At 39.0% G+C, this 18,601-nt stretch overlaps 1 protein-coding gene across 1 annotated transcript in view; it reads left to right on the top strand.

The window, feature by feature from the left end:
- Positions 1–9,092: 9,092 nt before the first annotated feature.
- rbms2a (RNA binding motif, single stranded interacting protein 2a) overlaps positions 9,093–18,601 on the top strand; it is a 53,620-nt gene continuing 44,111 nt past the window's right edge. The window contains exon 1 of the mRNA XM_041783186.1: positions 9,093–9,217. Within this exon, the coding sequence (XP_041639120.1) occupies positions 9,146–9,217 (72 nt within the window). The 5' untranslated portion in view covers positions 9,093–9,145. The remainder of the gene's footprint in view (positions 9,218–18,601) is intronic.

The raw sequence follows: 18,601 nt of genomic DNA, 5'->3' as shown, positions 1-18,601 counted from the left end.
CACTGCAACAAAAATATAATTCTTATGCAACCAATATTGCATAATTTCTTGTTTTCAATTCATCAAAAATGGTGGGCAAACTCCTGCACGCAACTTAAATAACACAAAAACAATGGCCACATTTGGGGAGGTAGACTGAAACATGATGCGCTATTCAGATATTGTCACCATCACATTGTTATCCGAACGTTAGCTGAAACATCAGCTGGTTCCTTCCCTTTTTTTGTTTGATGGATTCATTCCTCTGCTGTGCAACTTTCCGTAAACAGGGCTTTAACAAGAAAACTACAATGTATGCTGCATCATCTCCTAGTAAGGTTTGGCTGATATTACGTTTTCCTTTCTCTCTTTTGGGGTGGGATTGGGTGAGGTTTCCTTTTCCTTTGGCTTTATTTTCTGTGATAACTGTTGTCTTTTTATATGTTGATAAAAACTAGTTTACCACCAGGATTCATCAACTCCTCCTTAATGAAAAGTGCAACCCAAATTTCTTACATTCTTCAATCATAACCTCACGTTTTTAACAGAGACTCATCCTTCAAATAAAAGCATGTCATTGACACTCGTTCCCATACTTTTTCCAAGCAGACATCAGTGACCAACTGAATTGAAATTTCGACCTGGTTTTGGGTCTCAACCCACCAGTTAAGAACAACGACTGACCAGACCGTGAGACCACACCTGATGTTTGTAGCGATGATTTGACAGTGGAGATTCCTCTCACACAAGATCTCACAAAACTCATGTGTTCAGATGTGACTTCAGGAGAATATCACACACAGATTATGATTACCATCCTCAGCAGGATGTCCTGGCATGTTATAGTGGCAAAAAAAGAAAAAAACAAAACAAGGGAGAGAATATGGGTAAATGGAAAAATCCAGGGCACTGAACATCTCCCAGATATCAGTTAAATTATTCCTCAAGAAATGGAAGGGATATGGCACACGTGTAAATCTGCCGAGATCAGGCTGTCCTCACAAGCTGAGCGACCATGCAAAAGGGAGACTATAGTAAGAGAGGCCACCAAGATATCTATGACTACTCTGAAGGAGTTACAAGCTTCAGCAGCTGAGATGGGAGACGCTACATACATCTGTTTCCTGGGTTCTTCACCAGTCAAAGCTTTATGGGAGAGTGAAAAAGAGAAAGCCAGAGTTGAAGAAAACTCAGATTACATCTCATCTAGAGTTCGTAAAAAAACATTTGGGGGACTCTTTGGTCTGATGAGACAGAACGTTATATATGGCGGACACCAAACTCTGCACAACACCACAAACACACCATCCTAACTGTCAAGAATGGTGGTGGCAGCATCATGTTGTGGGGATGCTTCTTAGCAGCTATCCCTGGAAGGCTTGTAAAAGCTAAGGGTAAAATGAATGCAGTAAAAGATAGGACAATTTGATTCAGTCTTGAGGAGAGCTATGACTTTGGAGAGGATTTATTTTCCAGAAAGACAATGACCTGAAGAATACAGCAAAAGCTACACAAGTGGTTTAAAGACAGCGAGGTGAATGTTCTAGAGTGGCAGAGTCAAAGCCCAGACCTCAATCCAACAGAGAATTTGTGACTGGGCTTGAAAAGGGCTGTCACACCGGATCCTTGTGCAACCTGACAGAGTTTGAGCAGTTTATGCAAAGAATGGAGTAAAATTGCGGTGTCCCGATGTGCATGCCTGACTGAGACCTACCCATTTCTGTCAGAGGCAGTCCAAGCTAGAACCATGAATATACAACATGTTTGATATTTTGGAGTGGTGGCCTTAAATCAGGCTTAATATGGTCAACCTAAAATGTATAATAGCATAATGTGAGCACTGGTAATTCTGCCATGCACTGTGTTGAATGATGTCATAATAGTCATATGTGTCAAGTGGTCAGTTTAATGCAATTGATTGTTATAGAAGCACTGAGTTGAACTGTGCAGTAACACGTGGTATAGAGTGGTATCAAATTACTGAAGTCTGGTATCCTTGTTTTGAAGATCCTCTGAGGTCTACTATAAATTTCACTTCATTATTTCAGACATTAACCAGCATATGAAAGGTTTCATATGTGATGACTACAATCATGGATAAACATAGATAAAAACTCTACTGTTTGTTTAACTAGATCTCACCATGTTCTCTAAAATCCCCTCTTCATGCCAGGTTTCTGGTGTAAAGCAGCAGCTGAGGGAAATTTAAACGTTTTTTCTTGCAGCATTAAAAAGTGTGTTACTTCTTTTCCTACAGACTTTCTAAAGTTAACTTTTTCAAACTAACGTTTCCTTTTCTTTAGCTTCTGCATGTCCACCCTCCGTTTGCTGTCTCTCCCCCTCTGTTAGCCACGGTGACCTTGAACCCACCACTGACAGTCTCAATGACCGAGCCCCTCACTCACACATGAACTCCCTGAACCCTTCCACGCCATTCACATCCACTTTCATCCTCACACACAGAGACTCCCCTTCCTCCCAAACAACAGCCCACTTTGATGACAGAGGTTCACCCCCACGCCATTGACGCTGCTCTGTGTGTGTTAATGCAGGCGAAGGGTGGAAGGGTGGTATTTCCTCAGCATGTGCTGTTGTCTTTAAATAGGCTGTGCATGGCTGCTAGTTGTGGCTGTTTGTTGTGTTGCATCGACTTTTCTTCAGGTAGTATTTGTTTTTATAGTTTTCACCACAAATTAAAAAGAATGAAGCCTCCTAAATGTCTGGTTTCACCTCCATATCTTGGTTTTAATAAATTAAATGTGGAAAAACAAGGTGATGCAGCATCTTTTCTATCCCCATTAAATACTATTAGGCAATTCAGTGACTTCCACTCCCACACCTACACTTACAGACACAAACCCACACGCACACGGATGGCTTTGCTGCCCTAGAGGTAATAAGGCCAGACCACTTGGGATGGAGGGGGCTGGGTTACCTAGCAACCAGCCTGTTGACGTCCAAACAATGTTCACGTCGTCAAAGTGGCGGGTCGTGCCAGACTGAGGTTCTGCTGAGTGCAACAATGTCACTGGTGTGTTCCTGAACGCAGCCCACAGACAGGCGGTCTGAAACTGACGGAAACAGTGTTATTTTATAGAAATACTGGAACGCCACTTCATATATCGGTTTACTTCTCGAGTCAGGGGAGCACAAGAAAATGCAGATCCAATAAATGATGTTGCTTTTTTATTCATATTTTTATCAAACAGGAAAAAGAAGCTAATAACTGTGTAGAAAGTATTAAAGATGAAACATTTTTATTTTCTAAACAAAATTTAAGACTGATAATTACGAGTAAGTAAACTTTTAGTGACTTACAGTATAAAAACTCATTTCAGCATGTTTTTAGCTACAGGCAGACTTAAGTTTGGAGGAGTGGGTAAGCCATCCAGCTCAGCTCTCATTTAATTAACAGCTGCATACATTCAGAGGGAAGTCTGTTCAGCCCACAGTTTGCACAATTAAGAATCAAAGAGCAGTCTGAAAAAACAGCATTTAGCATTCTTTCTCTTATAGAAGCTGTATTTGGTGCCACCGCAATGTCTGAAGAAGTTTAAACCTTCAGCGGCTGAGATGGGAGAGACTTTGCATACAACTGGTTCTTCACCAGTCAAAGCTTTATGGCAGAGTGGCAAAGAGAATGCCACTGTTGAAGAAAACTCAGACTGTGGTGCTTTTTAGCCATCAGACAAGACGTTTGGCGGACACCAAACACTGCACATCACCACAAATACACCATCCCCACTGTAAAGCACGGTGGTGGCAGCATCATGCTGTGGGGATGCTTCTTGGCAGCCATCCCTGGAAGGCTTGTAAAGGTAGAGGGTTGGGTGAAGATTTATTTTCCAGCACGACAATGACCTGGAACATACAGCAAAATCTACTCAGAAATGGTTTAAAGACAGCAAGGCGAATGGCCTGGAGTGGTTGAATCAAAGCAAAGTTATTGGCATATTTTAGGTTGCTTGAAACAGCAGGCTATCTTAGTATTGAATTGTATTAACCGTTGCTTTGTGCAACCAGTTGTGATAACTTTGTTTGCCTGGGTGCTTTGAGCATCAGGTTTCAGCCTGTATCAGGATACATCTCCCTACAGATCTCTGCAACAGGAGAAAGTGAAAAGGCTTTTAAATATAGCAGAAGTGGATAACAAGCTGGAGTCTCTGAGTAGTCAGGCATGGATTAGATGGAAGAGGTAACTTCAGGACAGCACTCATTCACACTCTGATGGCAAATGTTTAGGTTTAGTACCCTGTGTGTGTGTGTCTGTGTGTGTGTGTGTGTGTGTGACTGCTGTTTAACAGTCTTATTAGTCTGTGACCTTCAGAGGAAGCTGCAGAACGACGTTAGCGCAGGAACCAGATGCGGCAGACCTGCGGCATTATAAAACAGGACCAGTCCACATTGTGTTTACTTTAGACCATTTGGAAAGCATTATGTTTGCAAAGGTTCCCTCTGGCTAAGCCCCTTAGAGTTTTCACTTTGTCTGATTCAGTGTTTTGCTGCATAATTTATCATCATGTTAATGGGAATTAATGTCTTCCACTAAAGCGAAGCAGCAGACAAACCAGTAGTTTAAGACGGACCAAAGCAGCACCCAAACACATGACTGACTTTTCATAATAAGATGAGGTAAACAGAAGTCAAGGATAAAGTTTCATAAGAGTTTTAGGGCTTTTGCACATAGACAAGACTAAAAAGTTCCAACATTGTCAAGGTTAGGTATATATGTTCAGCCAAGGCTGCCAAAAAGAAGGGTAAAAAGAGGAGAGCTTTCTGGGGACCAGCCAAATAGGGGGTCCATGGAGGTCAGCAAAATCATTAGTCCATTGTAAAGTTAAGCAGTGAAACTGTGTATTTGAAATTTATTAGCCTGTAGTAACCACTCCTACCAAAGAAACAAAAAAGTAGTTTGATTTTTTAAAATTTAGCTTAGGTAAAATAAAGTCTTTTTCAAATGCAAACCCCTTTTCCAAACAGAATTACCTTCTTTTTGGTAATCTTAACAATGTGAATGGGGACCCTGACTAAAATAAAGAAATGTCAGATTTCAGATCTTAGCCAAGATGTGCACAAACATCAGGAAACCAGAATATAAAGTAGAAGGAATTGAAAAAATAGAGGAAAAAAATCAAATAATTGAAAAAGAAAAAAAAATGGCAAAAATGGCAGAAATTGATGAAAAATATAGTGGACAGTGGCCACAGAGTGACAAAAAATAAAATAAAGGTGGCAAAATGGGTTATAAGCAGTAAAAATTGGTTTGAATGGGCAAAAAATTAGCAGACAATGGTGAAAAATGGTTAAAAAGTGGCAAAAAAGTTCTAGAGAAAGTAAAAAACAGGTTTGGAAAGACAAAAATGGTCAGAAAATGGTGAAAATTGGTTGAAAAGTGGCAGAGGCAGGTCCGGCATGACAAAAAAAAAAAAGTTTAAACAAGCAAAAATTGATAATAAGTGTGAAGAAATTAAAGGAAGGTGATAGGAAGAAGTTAAAAAGGGGCACAAATAAGTATTTTTGAAAATCAAACCCCCAGTTAGAGCTTGACAAACTTTTCAGCTTAAATATGAAGATGTTACATATCAATATAAAATACATCAGCCAGAACATTAGCACAAATTCTACTGAGCAAACACACAAGAATGAATGTTTCCAATAAATAAATAAGTAATATTTCTGAAACATCCTGTAAGCTCATCATAAGCATGACACTGGCATGCTTATGATCACATTTATATCCCGTAAATGACATATAGTCCCTGTACATGTGAAACCGATTTTTAGTGTTTTCTATTGGCCAGTAAATCTCTGCTCTTTTAATTTGATGATAATATGATGAACTACTGATAAAAAGGTAAAACCGGTCATCATAGCATCAGATTCAATAGTGCATGTGTGAAAATGCCCACAAAAATCCAAAGATAGATCATTTACAATTGTATTAACATAAATACATCATTTAAGACATATCTAATCAAAAAGATTAGTTTCTCAATACATCCAAAAAGGTTTCTCAGTTTTGCTCTTGTAGTAAATACATTACATATCACTGGCTCCGGGTAAAAACCTCACACCTCCAAAATCTCCATTTTTCAGGGAATTAAAAAAAAAGGTTTATTTTGAAAAAATAAAGCTTTAAATGTTTTAAAACCCCACTGACTGATGTAAGGGTGACCAACAGCACAGATTTATGAAAATGAAATTAAGAATAATGAAAAACTGAGGTTTTGGGTTTTGGCCCAATGCCAATGATGTTTAAATGACAAAAACTCAACAAGCTTTATGTTTTCTCCTCACACCTCCTCAATACCCAAAACAATGAGTGCACCTGGAACTGTGCTTCATGTGTTTTTCTTTAACTACACTCAGGAGGTAATGACTTGCACAATAGAAGACCTTGGTGAAAGAAAACAAAATAAACGTGATACTATGAGACATGATGATTGAGCTCTTTCTGGAGCTATGCTGCTCATTTGAACACAATTTAAAGGCTGAGCTGCTCTGGGACACTAATCCTTTATTTCCTATTATAGAGGTGCTTTCTCATTGACACTCATTATCTTGAATGTGAGTATGTGTTCTGACATTTTTTTCTTTTTTTTTTTTTGCAGGGCTGAAGTTTTTGACATCTGCAAGCAGTTTTCATATCTTTATACTTTTTGATCCAGCACACAGATCACTGGTGACGAACTTTGTGGAAAGAGTACTTCAAATTACTCAGTGGTAATACTTTTTTGATAAGAAGTTATTTGAGATTAATATTTTTTAAAACTGAGTTTTTTTCTCTCTCACTCTGTAGAGTCAGTAGAGTCGATCGACTTATCACAGTGTACGTGGGTTAGATGGATTAGCAAATACTGATAGCCAATCCTCTATAGCAACCTCTGCCATCAGTGTGTGAATGAGGAGTGAATAGGTGTGAATGGCTGGCCTGCAGTGTAAAAGCACTTTGAGCAGTCAGATGGGGCTAAGTACTTTACAAGCTCAAGTCCCTTTACCACTCCAGAAAAACAATAAATACATTCAGCCATCACTCCACAGAGATGATGTTAATAAACCCACTTTATGAAAATTATTTGAAAAATAAGTAGGCTTATGACATGAACTATAAGATTCTACAGTTGCGATGAGGACTCGTGTCTTTGCTTATATCAGTGATCCTGAAAGTGGGGCCTGAAGTGATAAGAGAGGGGGCTTAGCAAGGCTTAAAATTAACAATGTAGACCATTTAGTTCTGCTAGCAAGGCATGAAAAACTCTGAGACAACATCCAGGTAAATGTAGGGCTCATAATGAATCTTTAACAGACATCATGACTATGCAAAGCTAAGAAAATATAACAAGTCAAAAATGGATGAGAGCAACACCCCATCCTTCTAACATATGCAAGATATAGGTTTTTATAAAGTAAAATAAAAATAAAAAATAAATACATTTATACTGATGTGTTGATAGCTGAGGTTAGGATTGGAGGGGATTGAAAATATTTTAATTTGACAAAGGGGGGCCCAACAAAGTACATTTGGGAACCACTGACTTATACAACTCTTTCTTTTTTATTCATGTTGGTTTATCTGGGGAAATCTTAATGCAGAGATCCTTAACTAGAGTCTGTTTTAACTTTAAATGGAGGGCACTGTTTGAAGAGCAAATTTCTACTACAGAGGTTAAAGAGTGCTTAACAATCAATACAAACAAACACAGAGAGAAGGTTAGACAAGCAGAGAAAAGGACAGAGGGAGAATCAAAGAGCGTACACACACAGAAGCAGGTTGAAAGGTGTTTCACATCTATAATATTCCCCTATCACTGATAACACATTTTTCCTAGTCACATAAATATCATAATTATTAAAGATACAAAACCAAACATGGAAGCACCACCCTACATTTATGATATTTGATTTTTTTCATCTAAAGAGACTTAGACAACATATATGGAAATTTGGAGGCTTTGATTTTGTTTTGTATCAAATTACCATAAGGTTAGCTCTTCTTTAATATGCAAGAACCCCCAGTAAATTTATGTGTTTGCTTGAAGTTGGACCTATTAAGACAAAACTATTTCTGACAATCAAAAGCTCTATATAATTTTGCTGGTAGTCAACAGCAAATTTACTGAGTTTTTTTTAACATTCAATAAAGGATTTAGTGTTGTTTTATCTGAATTTGTGCTGTCAGATTTTGCGATTAATTTCCATTAAAGTTAAAATTTCCATTAAAGTCTATGCTGCTTGGGGCGCAGACGGCCTAGCGGTTTAGTGGCCAGATTTGAACCCAGGCCACCTGCGTACATGGGGCGGTGTGCTCTTTTGGCTGGAGTGTGGCCCTTTCCCCCCACTCTCTCATCCCTGTTTCTGTTTCTATCCATCCTTCTCTATCAATAAAGGCACAAAAGTCCAAAATATATCTTTAAAAAAGTGTATGCTGATTTATCTTGCTCTGATGCCATCACACAACAGTCCAAAGTAGCTTTGTAACTTCCCTGGATCACATGTAAAAACTCTCTGTGCTCTTGTCTGGTCCACAAATTTGGGAAAAACGTCCAATCCAGAGTTTTGAAATCCAAAGGGGTGGTTCTAAATTTCCTCTTTTTCTTTTGACAGCCTAATATGTGGAGTTTTGAAAAACAGCCTTTACAAATTGGGTATCAACAAATCTACAATAAAGAGATTTACATTAAAAAATGTCTTCAATTTTTCATCAAAGTTTACATTTTTTGTTATGTTTCAGCAGTGCTGTGAAAAGAGCACAACTTAAGACTAAAGGGACCACTTTGACAGAGTAAATTTAGGTCGTGGAGTGTTTTACAGAGCTACAGATCAATAAATGGCCCTCTATTAACTGATAAAACAACTCTTTTGTCTCAGGAGTAACAGTCTAGTCGTTCTCCTAAGTACAGCCCCAGAGATCTGGGGATACAGTGGGCGGCGAATAAAGTCAGGCTAATCCCCTCTTCTCTGTGTGGACCCCCTCGGAGCCTCGTGTTGGGACCCCTGAAGTAGCCCGGGGGCCAGCAGTGGGGGCCCCTGCCTGCCTGTCCTGCCGCAGCAGCAGCAGCACCACTCGCAGTCAGTCAGCGGGACTCCAGGCTCTCACTTCCCCAGCTGCTGACGTCAGCTGGCAGCCTGGGCTGAGCTCGCGGCTCCGGACATAGCGCCGAGAAAAATGCTGCTCTCCGTACCGCCAAGGGCAGGAATCAACCCATACAACGGCTATAACAGCAGAAACAGCAAAAAGGTAAACGCTTTGGGGATTTTCCCGTGTTTTAGGCTTGTTCGCCCTGCAGGACAAGTCGCCCGCGTCTGTCGCCACAAAAACAGGCTTGTGACAGTGAGCTGCAGTGTCCTTGAAAGCGAAACGTACTGAATTTAACTTAAGACTTGGTGGAGTGAAAACACAGCTAACAGGGCAGCCGTGCTCCGTGTGTGTTTGTGTGTGGAGGTGGGAAATGAGCTCGCGCTCGGTCCTGTCATGTTTGCCGCCTGCTGTTTTAGTGTTTGTGTGTATAGTACAGTAGAGGATGTCGATATGGCTCTGTTCACTCATTTGAAAAAGTCAATGGTGGAGAGCAACTTTTATGGGTAACTGTGCCGCGTCGGGATAGCGCGTCCGTGCTGAGGCTGGATGTGTTTGTGGAAGTGGGGGTAGGGTGAGAGAGGCAGCACGAGAGCGAAACATGGTACTAAATGATTTCTGCATCTTTTCTGCCGCGAGCCCCGGACTCTCATATCTGGTGTTAAATCAGGTATTCATTGTCTCTGCTGCCGCGTAAGTTTGCAAAGTTTTTTTTTTTCCTCGTTTCCTATCTGAAAGCGGAATATGCCCCACCCCTCGAAAAATCCCACCAGACCTTCAGGACTACATTCCCAGAATTATGAAACGCGCTCTCGTGGTTGCATTTAATGTTGACTTTGTCACCTTATAAACCAATGTGTCAGGGAGAAATACTCTGTAAAAACACACGGAACATTACTGGACGCAGAGATACAAACTTTAAAAATGCTTCTTTTTTAACAGTTTCATCATTATTCGTTTAACGATGCCACAGCTAGATTGTTACTTCTTAAACAACTTTTTTGCTTTATAAAATGGTTTTTCCTTTCTTTTGTGTATAAATGTAGTCACACAGAGGATTCGTGTGTATTCTCTTCATAGCTACCATAATATCTAAGGTGAAATGGTCAAAGATACAGTATTGATGTTGCATCCACCGTATTCCCAGCAGCCCCCTCTGCTCAGGCTGTGTTCACAGTCTGTGTTGCTGCTTCTGAATGGCATTTTGAAAATGTTCATGTACATATTGTCTTCCTGTGATCTTGGGCACCGCCTGGCTGCTCATCCTCCCAGATCTGATGTCAACACTCGTGCCTGACTGAGGAGAGCAGCATTGTTTGAATTGTTTGCCTGCTGCACACACACACAGGGTTATTTCTCTTTATGCTCATGTTATATTGCAATTTTAGTGAGTCTACATCCAAAATGCTGTTTATTTTTTTCAACAAGACCTCAATTCATTGCTGTATAGAGACTATTTGAGCAATATTTTTCTTCCTAAACTATCAAAGCAAACCATTTTTAGCTCATCAGGGACAGATAAAAATCTTCAAGTGTCACTTTTTTAAAAGGAAGTTTTTATGAGCGATCACATTAAAAGCGCTGAATGTCTGCACTTCTACTTTCATAGGTTTGTTGCAGTCCCTTTCATTTTTAACCAAATGTGTAATAGATGTATTAGTATAGTAGAATTAATGAAACTATCCGGTTAACCATCTGATGAAGCTACTTTGTTTTTTGTACTTTAGGTATAGCTCTATAATAAGAGATGTTTCATTTTCTTTTAAAAATTTCCATTTAAAGCACTTTGATGGAAACAAGCTGCCCTCATTTTAAAAATCAATGTCTTCCCTAACATTAGGCAAGTTTTACAGACATTTGAGATGTTGATGATTTCATCTCAGTAAATGGGGCTTTCTGACAATTTGAAATGTGGGATTTGAATCACAACACTGTTATGTAATAAGAGCATTAAACATTTACAACACTGATCATCTTGTCAGCTTTCAAATTTGGAAATAACTGCTAAAATTGTCATCAGTTTCAATCCTTATTTAAAGGTGCAGTGTGTAATATTTAGCCTAGTAGCATTTAGCAAAACTAGCTTGGTTAAAATAAAACATAATATTTATAAGTAGATTGATCTAATCCAATCCAATTGATTCGATATGTGTATGTGTTATTTGGTTCCTTCTGTGGTGCCATAGAAACATGCAAAATGCAAACATCCAAGATGGCGGTGTCCTTGGAAGGGACCCCTCCATATGAATGAAGGGCTTATTCTGAGTTATTTTAAAAAATAAATTTAAAAAATGTGTTGTCAGATGTTGACACTAATTCAGATCAATCTACTTATATATGTTATGTTTCATTTTAACCAAGCTTGTTTTGCTAAATGCTGCTAGGCTGAATATTACACACTGCGCCTTTAAGTCACTTATCTCTGATTCCAGCTCCTAAATATTTTTCATTATTTATACTCTTCGAAGTTCAAGTGTATCTTTCAGTCCTGGAATTAAAAAATGCTTGAGGGCATCATTTTTGATTTTGTGTAACACTGATCAACATTTTTGACCAGATTTGGTAATTATTATTTATTTTTAAAATTTTATATAGAATCACACATAGTAGATAACAATACAAGATGACTTCCAGCATGATCCCTCATTTAAATTTTTTACATTATTTTCAATCATATTTTAATGATATGAAGCACAGGAAACAATATAAATGGAAACAAAGAAAAACAGAAGAAGAAAAATATGATAAAATTTGAAACATTAGAAAATGGGGTTTTATAATACAGAAAAAAAACTTTTAATGTAGGTGCTTTTAAAATATACATAAAGAAAAGATTTTGTAATTTCATTGACCAAATTTATCATGTCTACTGTTGACATAACAGTGTAACAACTGCGTCCCACCATCACAACAGTGCAGAATATCAATCTAATGCACATAAGCCAAACTCAAGGCCTCGGGGCAAAAACTGGTCAGGCACATCCTTTTATGTGGTCTGAAAGTGCTTCCAAAGAACATCACTTTTCTTATAAGACAATTCTAAGCCACTGATTGAAGTAACTAAATGCCCACAATCCAGTGCGCATACATTGTGGGAGATGTACTTTAGCAGTGACATACTAACCTTTGTTTTCTTCAAATGACAGTATTTTCATCCATAATCTCAGGAAATTAGCTGTTGGAACAAAAACAAATCATAAATCACAGACTGCGCGTACAATCAGAGCGATTTTGTGCCTTGTACTGTTATTCTCAACTGCGGTCAGAAAGTTATAAATGCCATAAGCAGTGCTTCACGAATTCAATAGAACTTTATTGTTAACTCTAAAAACACTATGCTGGTAATCAGGAGTCATAATGTGTAAAAGTTCTAGGAATTATGTACTTAAAACAGATAAATGTAAGTGTCCATATGCAGTGTTTTTGCATTTCCATACATAAATATAATCAGTTGTTTTCACTGCCAGGTTTGACCAAATGTTGCTTGTGATTTGCTCGTATTAACAGCTCCTAAATCTGTCAAAATAACATCATGATGCAGAATTGTGGAAAGCGGATATTCAAGCTTTGTCAGAGCTGTCCTCAAGAGGGGGAAAAAAACAACTTGTAAAATTGTTGGTTGTTGAAAGAAGATCTGATTCTTGCCAGGTAGTAAATAATTCTAAATGTTGAGGGTTTTTTGCAACAAGGCATTAAGCAGATTTGTGGCTCAAGCTGAAATGTTAGATCTATGATGAATTGTCCTTTTACTTTAGCAGCCTATTGGTGCTTGTTTGTCTTTAATACGTACTAAATTCTGCCTGATCTTGCTTTCCATATGTTCATCCTGTATACACCATAGCTCACTGCTATGTAACTGGTCAATACAGATTGAACTATAAATGTAAGCAAACAGAAACCAGGACCCATGCCGTGCAGAAAATCCAGGCCCCCATGTGCAGATTTTACATTATACCCACAAATCAAGTGCCATAGTAGCCTATCTAACTGAACAACTATAAACCTAGAGCAGTACAGAGGGTATAAGGATAAAAACTGTTGAATATGTGTGCTGAAACATGGTGAAGCTCTTTGACTCGACTAATACCTCATAAAGAATGTAGGAGTTAAAAAGAGGAAGTCAAGTTTTCTCCTGTTGTTTTAGTGGTCTCAAGCTCCTCTAAAGTTCACACAGAGGTCAAGTTCTTGTGTTGTGATTTTTACCGTTTCCTCCTCCCACTTCCACCACCTCCTCCTTACTTTATCTCTCGCTCGCATTCTGCCATACCTGAGCAGTGTGAGTACACAAAATACAAGTCTCATCGCTACATAAATACACAGCAGGGTTAGAAAGCGCTCTTTGTGACTGCCAGGTGATCTCCGACTACTGAAAGGTGTTTGGTTTCAGTTGTGCTTAAAGCCAGCTGCTCCTCCCCTGACTCAGCACCTCATTTCCTCCTCAAACTAACAGACTTAATGCTCTCAAATCAAATTTGGTCGGTTTCCGTGTAATGCTTCCTGCATGGAAAAATAACAGTAGGCGGTTTGTCGTGTCTGAAGGTATCACACGTCTTGCTCAGGGCTCACATGGCTTTTTTTATTTTGTACTCGTCAATCAAATTTTTAAAAATGTGATGCCTCAACACGTTGTAAAAATCAAATCAGAAGTTAATTTTAAAGAACATGAAAGGAATAAATAAACGGGTGCCTTAAGTAGTTGTATGATGTAAAGGGCTTCACTAAGAAGCCAAATGAGGTCTCCCACTGTCTTTACCACCCCCTGAAGCTCGCAGACGTCATCAGTATTTCATCATTCTTGCCTCCTGTGAACAAGGAGGCTTTTTGTATATATGGGACTTAAAAACACAGACTTTTAGTGTTGTTTGTGGCAAGCGCCAAAATTGAAAAAAGTTTGTTGAAAATGCATTAACACACAAGTAAACTGACTGCTGTTTGTGAAGAACGTTAATAATATCACATACCTAATGCTTGCAGATTACATTTGTCAAGTTTTGGAGGGGTTGGGCCATTTTGGGGCAACTTAAGATATTTTTACCCCCCAGAAAAATACAGTTAGGGATAGCTACACCATTAAACACCTGATCTCTTGGTTCAGTTCAGGCCCACACTCCCTCAAACACTGTCTAGACTATACTGCAGCTGCCTGCCTCTAGTAGCCACTGTAGCTGTGGTTATTGGCTGCTCTGCTGCCATTTTTATTAAAACTAGATGCAAACAGAAAAGTTGACAGATGGCAGGCATCGATGGCATTTGTGCACTTAAAGCCGTTTCAGACTGGCAGCATGTTTGCTGCTTGAAGCTGCCGTGCAAGTCTCTGGTATGCACCTTCATGACTTTTATACACTATAAATGAATCAGATTTAATCAGATTACATTGATTTATGATGTCTTTTAAAAAAAAGGCAGTATTGCAGACATTCTACCACATCGTTGTGGTGAAGAGGGAGCTGAGCCAGAAGGCAAAGCTGTCAATGTACCGATCAATCTTCATTCCAACCCTTACCTATGGTCATAAGCTCTGGGTAATGACTGAAAGAATAAGATCGCAGGTTCAATTTGTCAAAATGAGATTCCTCAGGAGGGTGGCTTGGCTCAGCCTACGAGATAGGGTGAGGAGCTAGTATATCCTGAGGAAGTTCGAAGTGTCAGGCCTGACAAACCCAGTGAATGGGCCCTCCCCAGTTGTGACTTACTGGATCAGCGGAATCAGTGCTTGTGTCCTGGCTAACAGTTACCTCATCTTGTAACCATTAGCAGTGCTAAGTTATTCAGTTCTGATGTTCAAATTCTTTATAAATGCCATTCTTAAACTCCTTTTATCCCTGTTTCTGCCCATTTCTGCCATGCTTGTTTAGCCTGTTAAACCCACGTTTGTCACTTTTACTCAAATTTTGCCCATTTCTGCCACTTTTAACCAAATGTTGCTACTTTTAACCCCTTTTCTAACCTTGCAAAGCAGATGGTTAGCCCGTTTCCTTGTTTCTCACTGGCGAATCCATCTTCTAAAGGTCCCATCTGAACCGTTTGGGCCTGGTTAGAAAGTGACAGGACCAATCAGCGACAAGGGGCAGTACTTTCAGGTGCAGCAGTCGTGACGTAAACAAGCAGCAGCAAGAGCTGGTGCAGTTTTGGAGGAAGAGCTTAGCGTGGATGCTGCTAAAGCGCCAGTTTTATCAGAACTTGACAACATTTCTTTGTTAAAAGAGGAACAAAGAACAGCAGTGAGTTGTTTTCTTTTCAAAAACGACAAAAGTCGAGTACTTACATGTCTATAATCGCCATGTTTAGCGTCATTCCTCAGTAGCTGCGCACGCGCAGCTCGATAGCGGCTACGTCACGTGTTTTGTTGCTCTTATTGGCCCGTAGATATGTGACAGACAGAATGTTCACCCAATCATACTCCGGGGATTTTTCAAAGCCTCTGCCTTTTCTCAAACGTTTCTTATTAAATCTTTCCCAGATGGATGTGTGAAACAATCCATCTGGTGTGTCAGGTTACCTCTTTTTTACTTAAGCCAACCATTTTGCCACTTTTAACTCATTTTTGCCAGTTTTTAACCACTTTTTACCATTTTCTGTCCCCCAAATTTGCTGCTTTTATCCTATTTTTTTGCCTCTTTAAACCCATTTTTGCCACTTTTAATCTGTTTTTAACCATTTCCACCTTTATGTTATTATTCAAGCATTTTCACCTTGAAGTTATTTCAATTCTGCTCTATTCTCTGCTATCCTGATTTTATTTACACATTATAGCTTAGCTATGAAGTCTGACATTACTTTACAAATTATTTAGTCAGTGCTCTAATCCAAATTGTTAACATTACAAATGAAAAGGTAGGTCTGTTTAAAAAAGGGGGTTACATTTTGAAAATACCATTATGGACTACAGCACAAATAAATAGATAAAATGAGTTTTTGTTGCTTTGATAAGAGTTACTATTATTCAGGTTAAATTAAACACAGCTTAACCTTGCTGACCTCCATGGGACCCCAGTTTGGCTGAGCCCCAGAAAGCGCTTCCCTTTATCCCCCTTACAGCTGGCCTTGCTGTTTAACCTTGTGAAACCTGTTCAGATCAAATTGACATTTTGCATTAAGCATGCTTTTTGTAGCACTCCAATGACCAGAGCTCATTTAGAGCACGCAATCCACTTTGTTTTCAGCACCAACGGTGAGAGCAAACTATTTTAAAACAGTTTGAAACAGGTAATACGTTATAAATAGCAACTCATGACCTAAGAGTTCATAAATTGTTGAGAAATTAAAAAAAATCTTCCTATTTAATCTCTTTAAAGAAACATAATCATAGAAAAATTGACTGAACTAAGTGGCGCAACATTGGGGTACAATTCATATGTGTGTTTTTTTCTGTCTTTAATTTTTTCACTCAGTATTCCTTACTGTGACTTATTTATAAGAACTGATTTATTTCTTCACAGCACTAATGATTATTTTTTATATCTTAAAAGAAACTAATACTTGTATTTTTCCCTCTGATAACTAGCCCATTTTAATATAAATTCAGCTATCTCCTTTTTATCTTCTTTTATGCAAATGACCTGTACAATGTGACCTTAAGAAACTGTGAACTCCTCTGAGCATGAAATTTAAAAAAAATGGTACAAAATTGATATATTCTCTGCCTTCACCAAACTGTTTATTTCAGTCTCACGTTTTCTTACAGAGACACCATCATCACAGCTAACCTTCACTCCTGTTAGACGATGACTTTGAGCTTGTGCCGTTGTTCTGAATTAGATTTTCTTACAGGATATTGCTTTTGCCAGAATTTTGTCAGCCTTTGTTTAATCTGAAAAGCCATCAGTCGTGTCAAATGCCAGATGTCAAGTGGCCTTGAAATGCACCAGCAAGGGGGGGGGGGGTGGGGGGTTGCAGACAGTCCCTGATCGTATCTGCATTACCCTGCAGCAGTTGTGTTTTTTTTTTCTTTTGAAACATTAAAAGGAAAAAGCAAAACTAAACACGGAGTGTGATTGATTACTGTACTTACTGTCTGCGTCAATGTGGTACAAGTCAGTGCAGGCAAGTTTTGTCTTTCATAACGAGGATGAACTTAAATAAAGTCAATATTTTTTTTTTCAAGATTTATTTTTGGGCTTTTTCATGCCTTTATTTGACAGAGGAAGGACAGTGGATAGATTCGGAAACAGGGAAGAGAGTGGGGAGAGACATGCGGTAAAGGGCCACAGGCTGGATTCGAACCCAGGCTGCCTGCGTACATGGTGCACGCCTTAAACCACTCAACCATCTGCGCTATTATAGGGCCCCACTTGTATAATCACATCCTAACTGATGTTTATAATGTAAATGAAGAAATTCTTCTGTCTTCTCAAACACAGAGTGATAGTAACTTAATAAGAAGGTCACATTAAAGTTAAATAGTTAAAAGTAAACCTGTTACCTAAACTTTTCTTAACACTTACAGTCTGTAACAGTCCATGCAGTTTGATGCTGCATTGTGTTTTACTCCTGACCGTAACTTTTCTCTCCTCATCTCTCTCCATCCTCGCTGTCTGTCCGCCTGCCTCATATCGGACCGCTCCGTGTTGGCTCGTTAAGCAACCAAAGAGAACTACAGTATCTACAGGAGGAATTATTAAGCTAACTGTTACTCAAATGTAACATCATTTAGACTGCGGGACTTCATAAAATCTTGAGTCCGTCTGACTCGGTTTTGAATCCTTCTAGGGGTGAGCGTCTGCCTCACGCAGACACACCTCTCTCTCTCTGTGACTCTCAGGTGTGGTGAGGTAAAATTACTCGAAGCACGGATGAGTTTTGTTGAAGGTACAACATTATGTCGCCAGTACAGCCCTGTGTTGAGCTACGTGGTGTTTGCTGGTGTTTCGTTGAGCCGCTTTGACATGCTGTTACTGTTTAAGAGGAGGCGGGGTGAGTGTTTGTGAAGCGAGGAACAAGTTGTGCCCTGCTTTAGTGTTCCCCCGGGAACATATTCCCTGATATACGTTCCTCTTTCCAAAAAAAACACAGCATTCCACGATTTCCGCATTAAATTGTAAATTCCGTTTTATTGGCCAGTTCCGCGATTCCGTTTTCTCAGAAATCATAGGGCCTTAGTATTACGCAACCTGCCCAGCAGCATATCCAACTTTATTTTATGTTACTTATTTTTTACTCCAGATGGTCATTTGTGTAAAAGAGCACATGGGGGGATGTCACTTTAAGAAGATGGAGGATAGCTTGTTTCAACACAATGTCTGTAACTAAGAAATTCCAGATAATTCTATTTATGTATTGATTGTATAATTAGGCAATTAGCTCTGGTTTGTATATCTAGTGGCCAAATCAATTTTAGAATTTAGCTTTAAATCATAGGATTGTAGAAAAATCCATGGAATTTGTTGTCATCAATCGGATCCAAGACACACTTAGAATTAGTCTGAAGTACAATTCCAACCTGATTTCTAAATTTACATTTTAGTTTGAAAGCTGTAGCTACTCTTGGTGTAAAAAGAGGTCAAAAAGAGAGACTCTGAGTTTGTCTGGTGTGACAGAGGAGTTCTG

This window comes from Cheilinus undulatus, linkage group 3 (genome assembly GCF_018320785.1).
Source record: "Cheilinus undulatus linkage group 3, ASM1832078v1, whole genome shotgun sequence".
In the NCBI taxonomy this organism is placed as follows: Eukaryota; Metazoa; Chordata; class Actinopteri; order Labriformes; family Labridae; genus Cheilinus; species Cheilinus undulatus.
The sequence above is the reverse complement of the archived record's forward strand: the minus strand, read 5'-3'. Positions and strand labels throughout refer to the sequence as shown.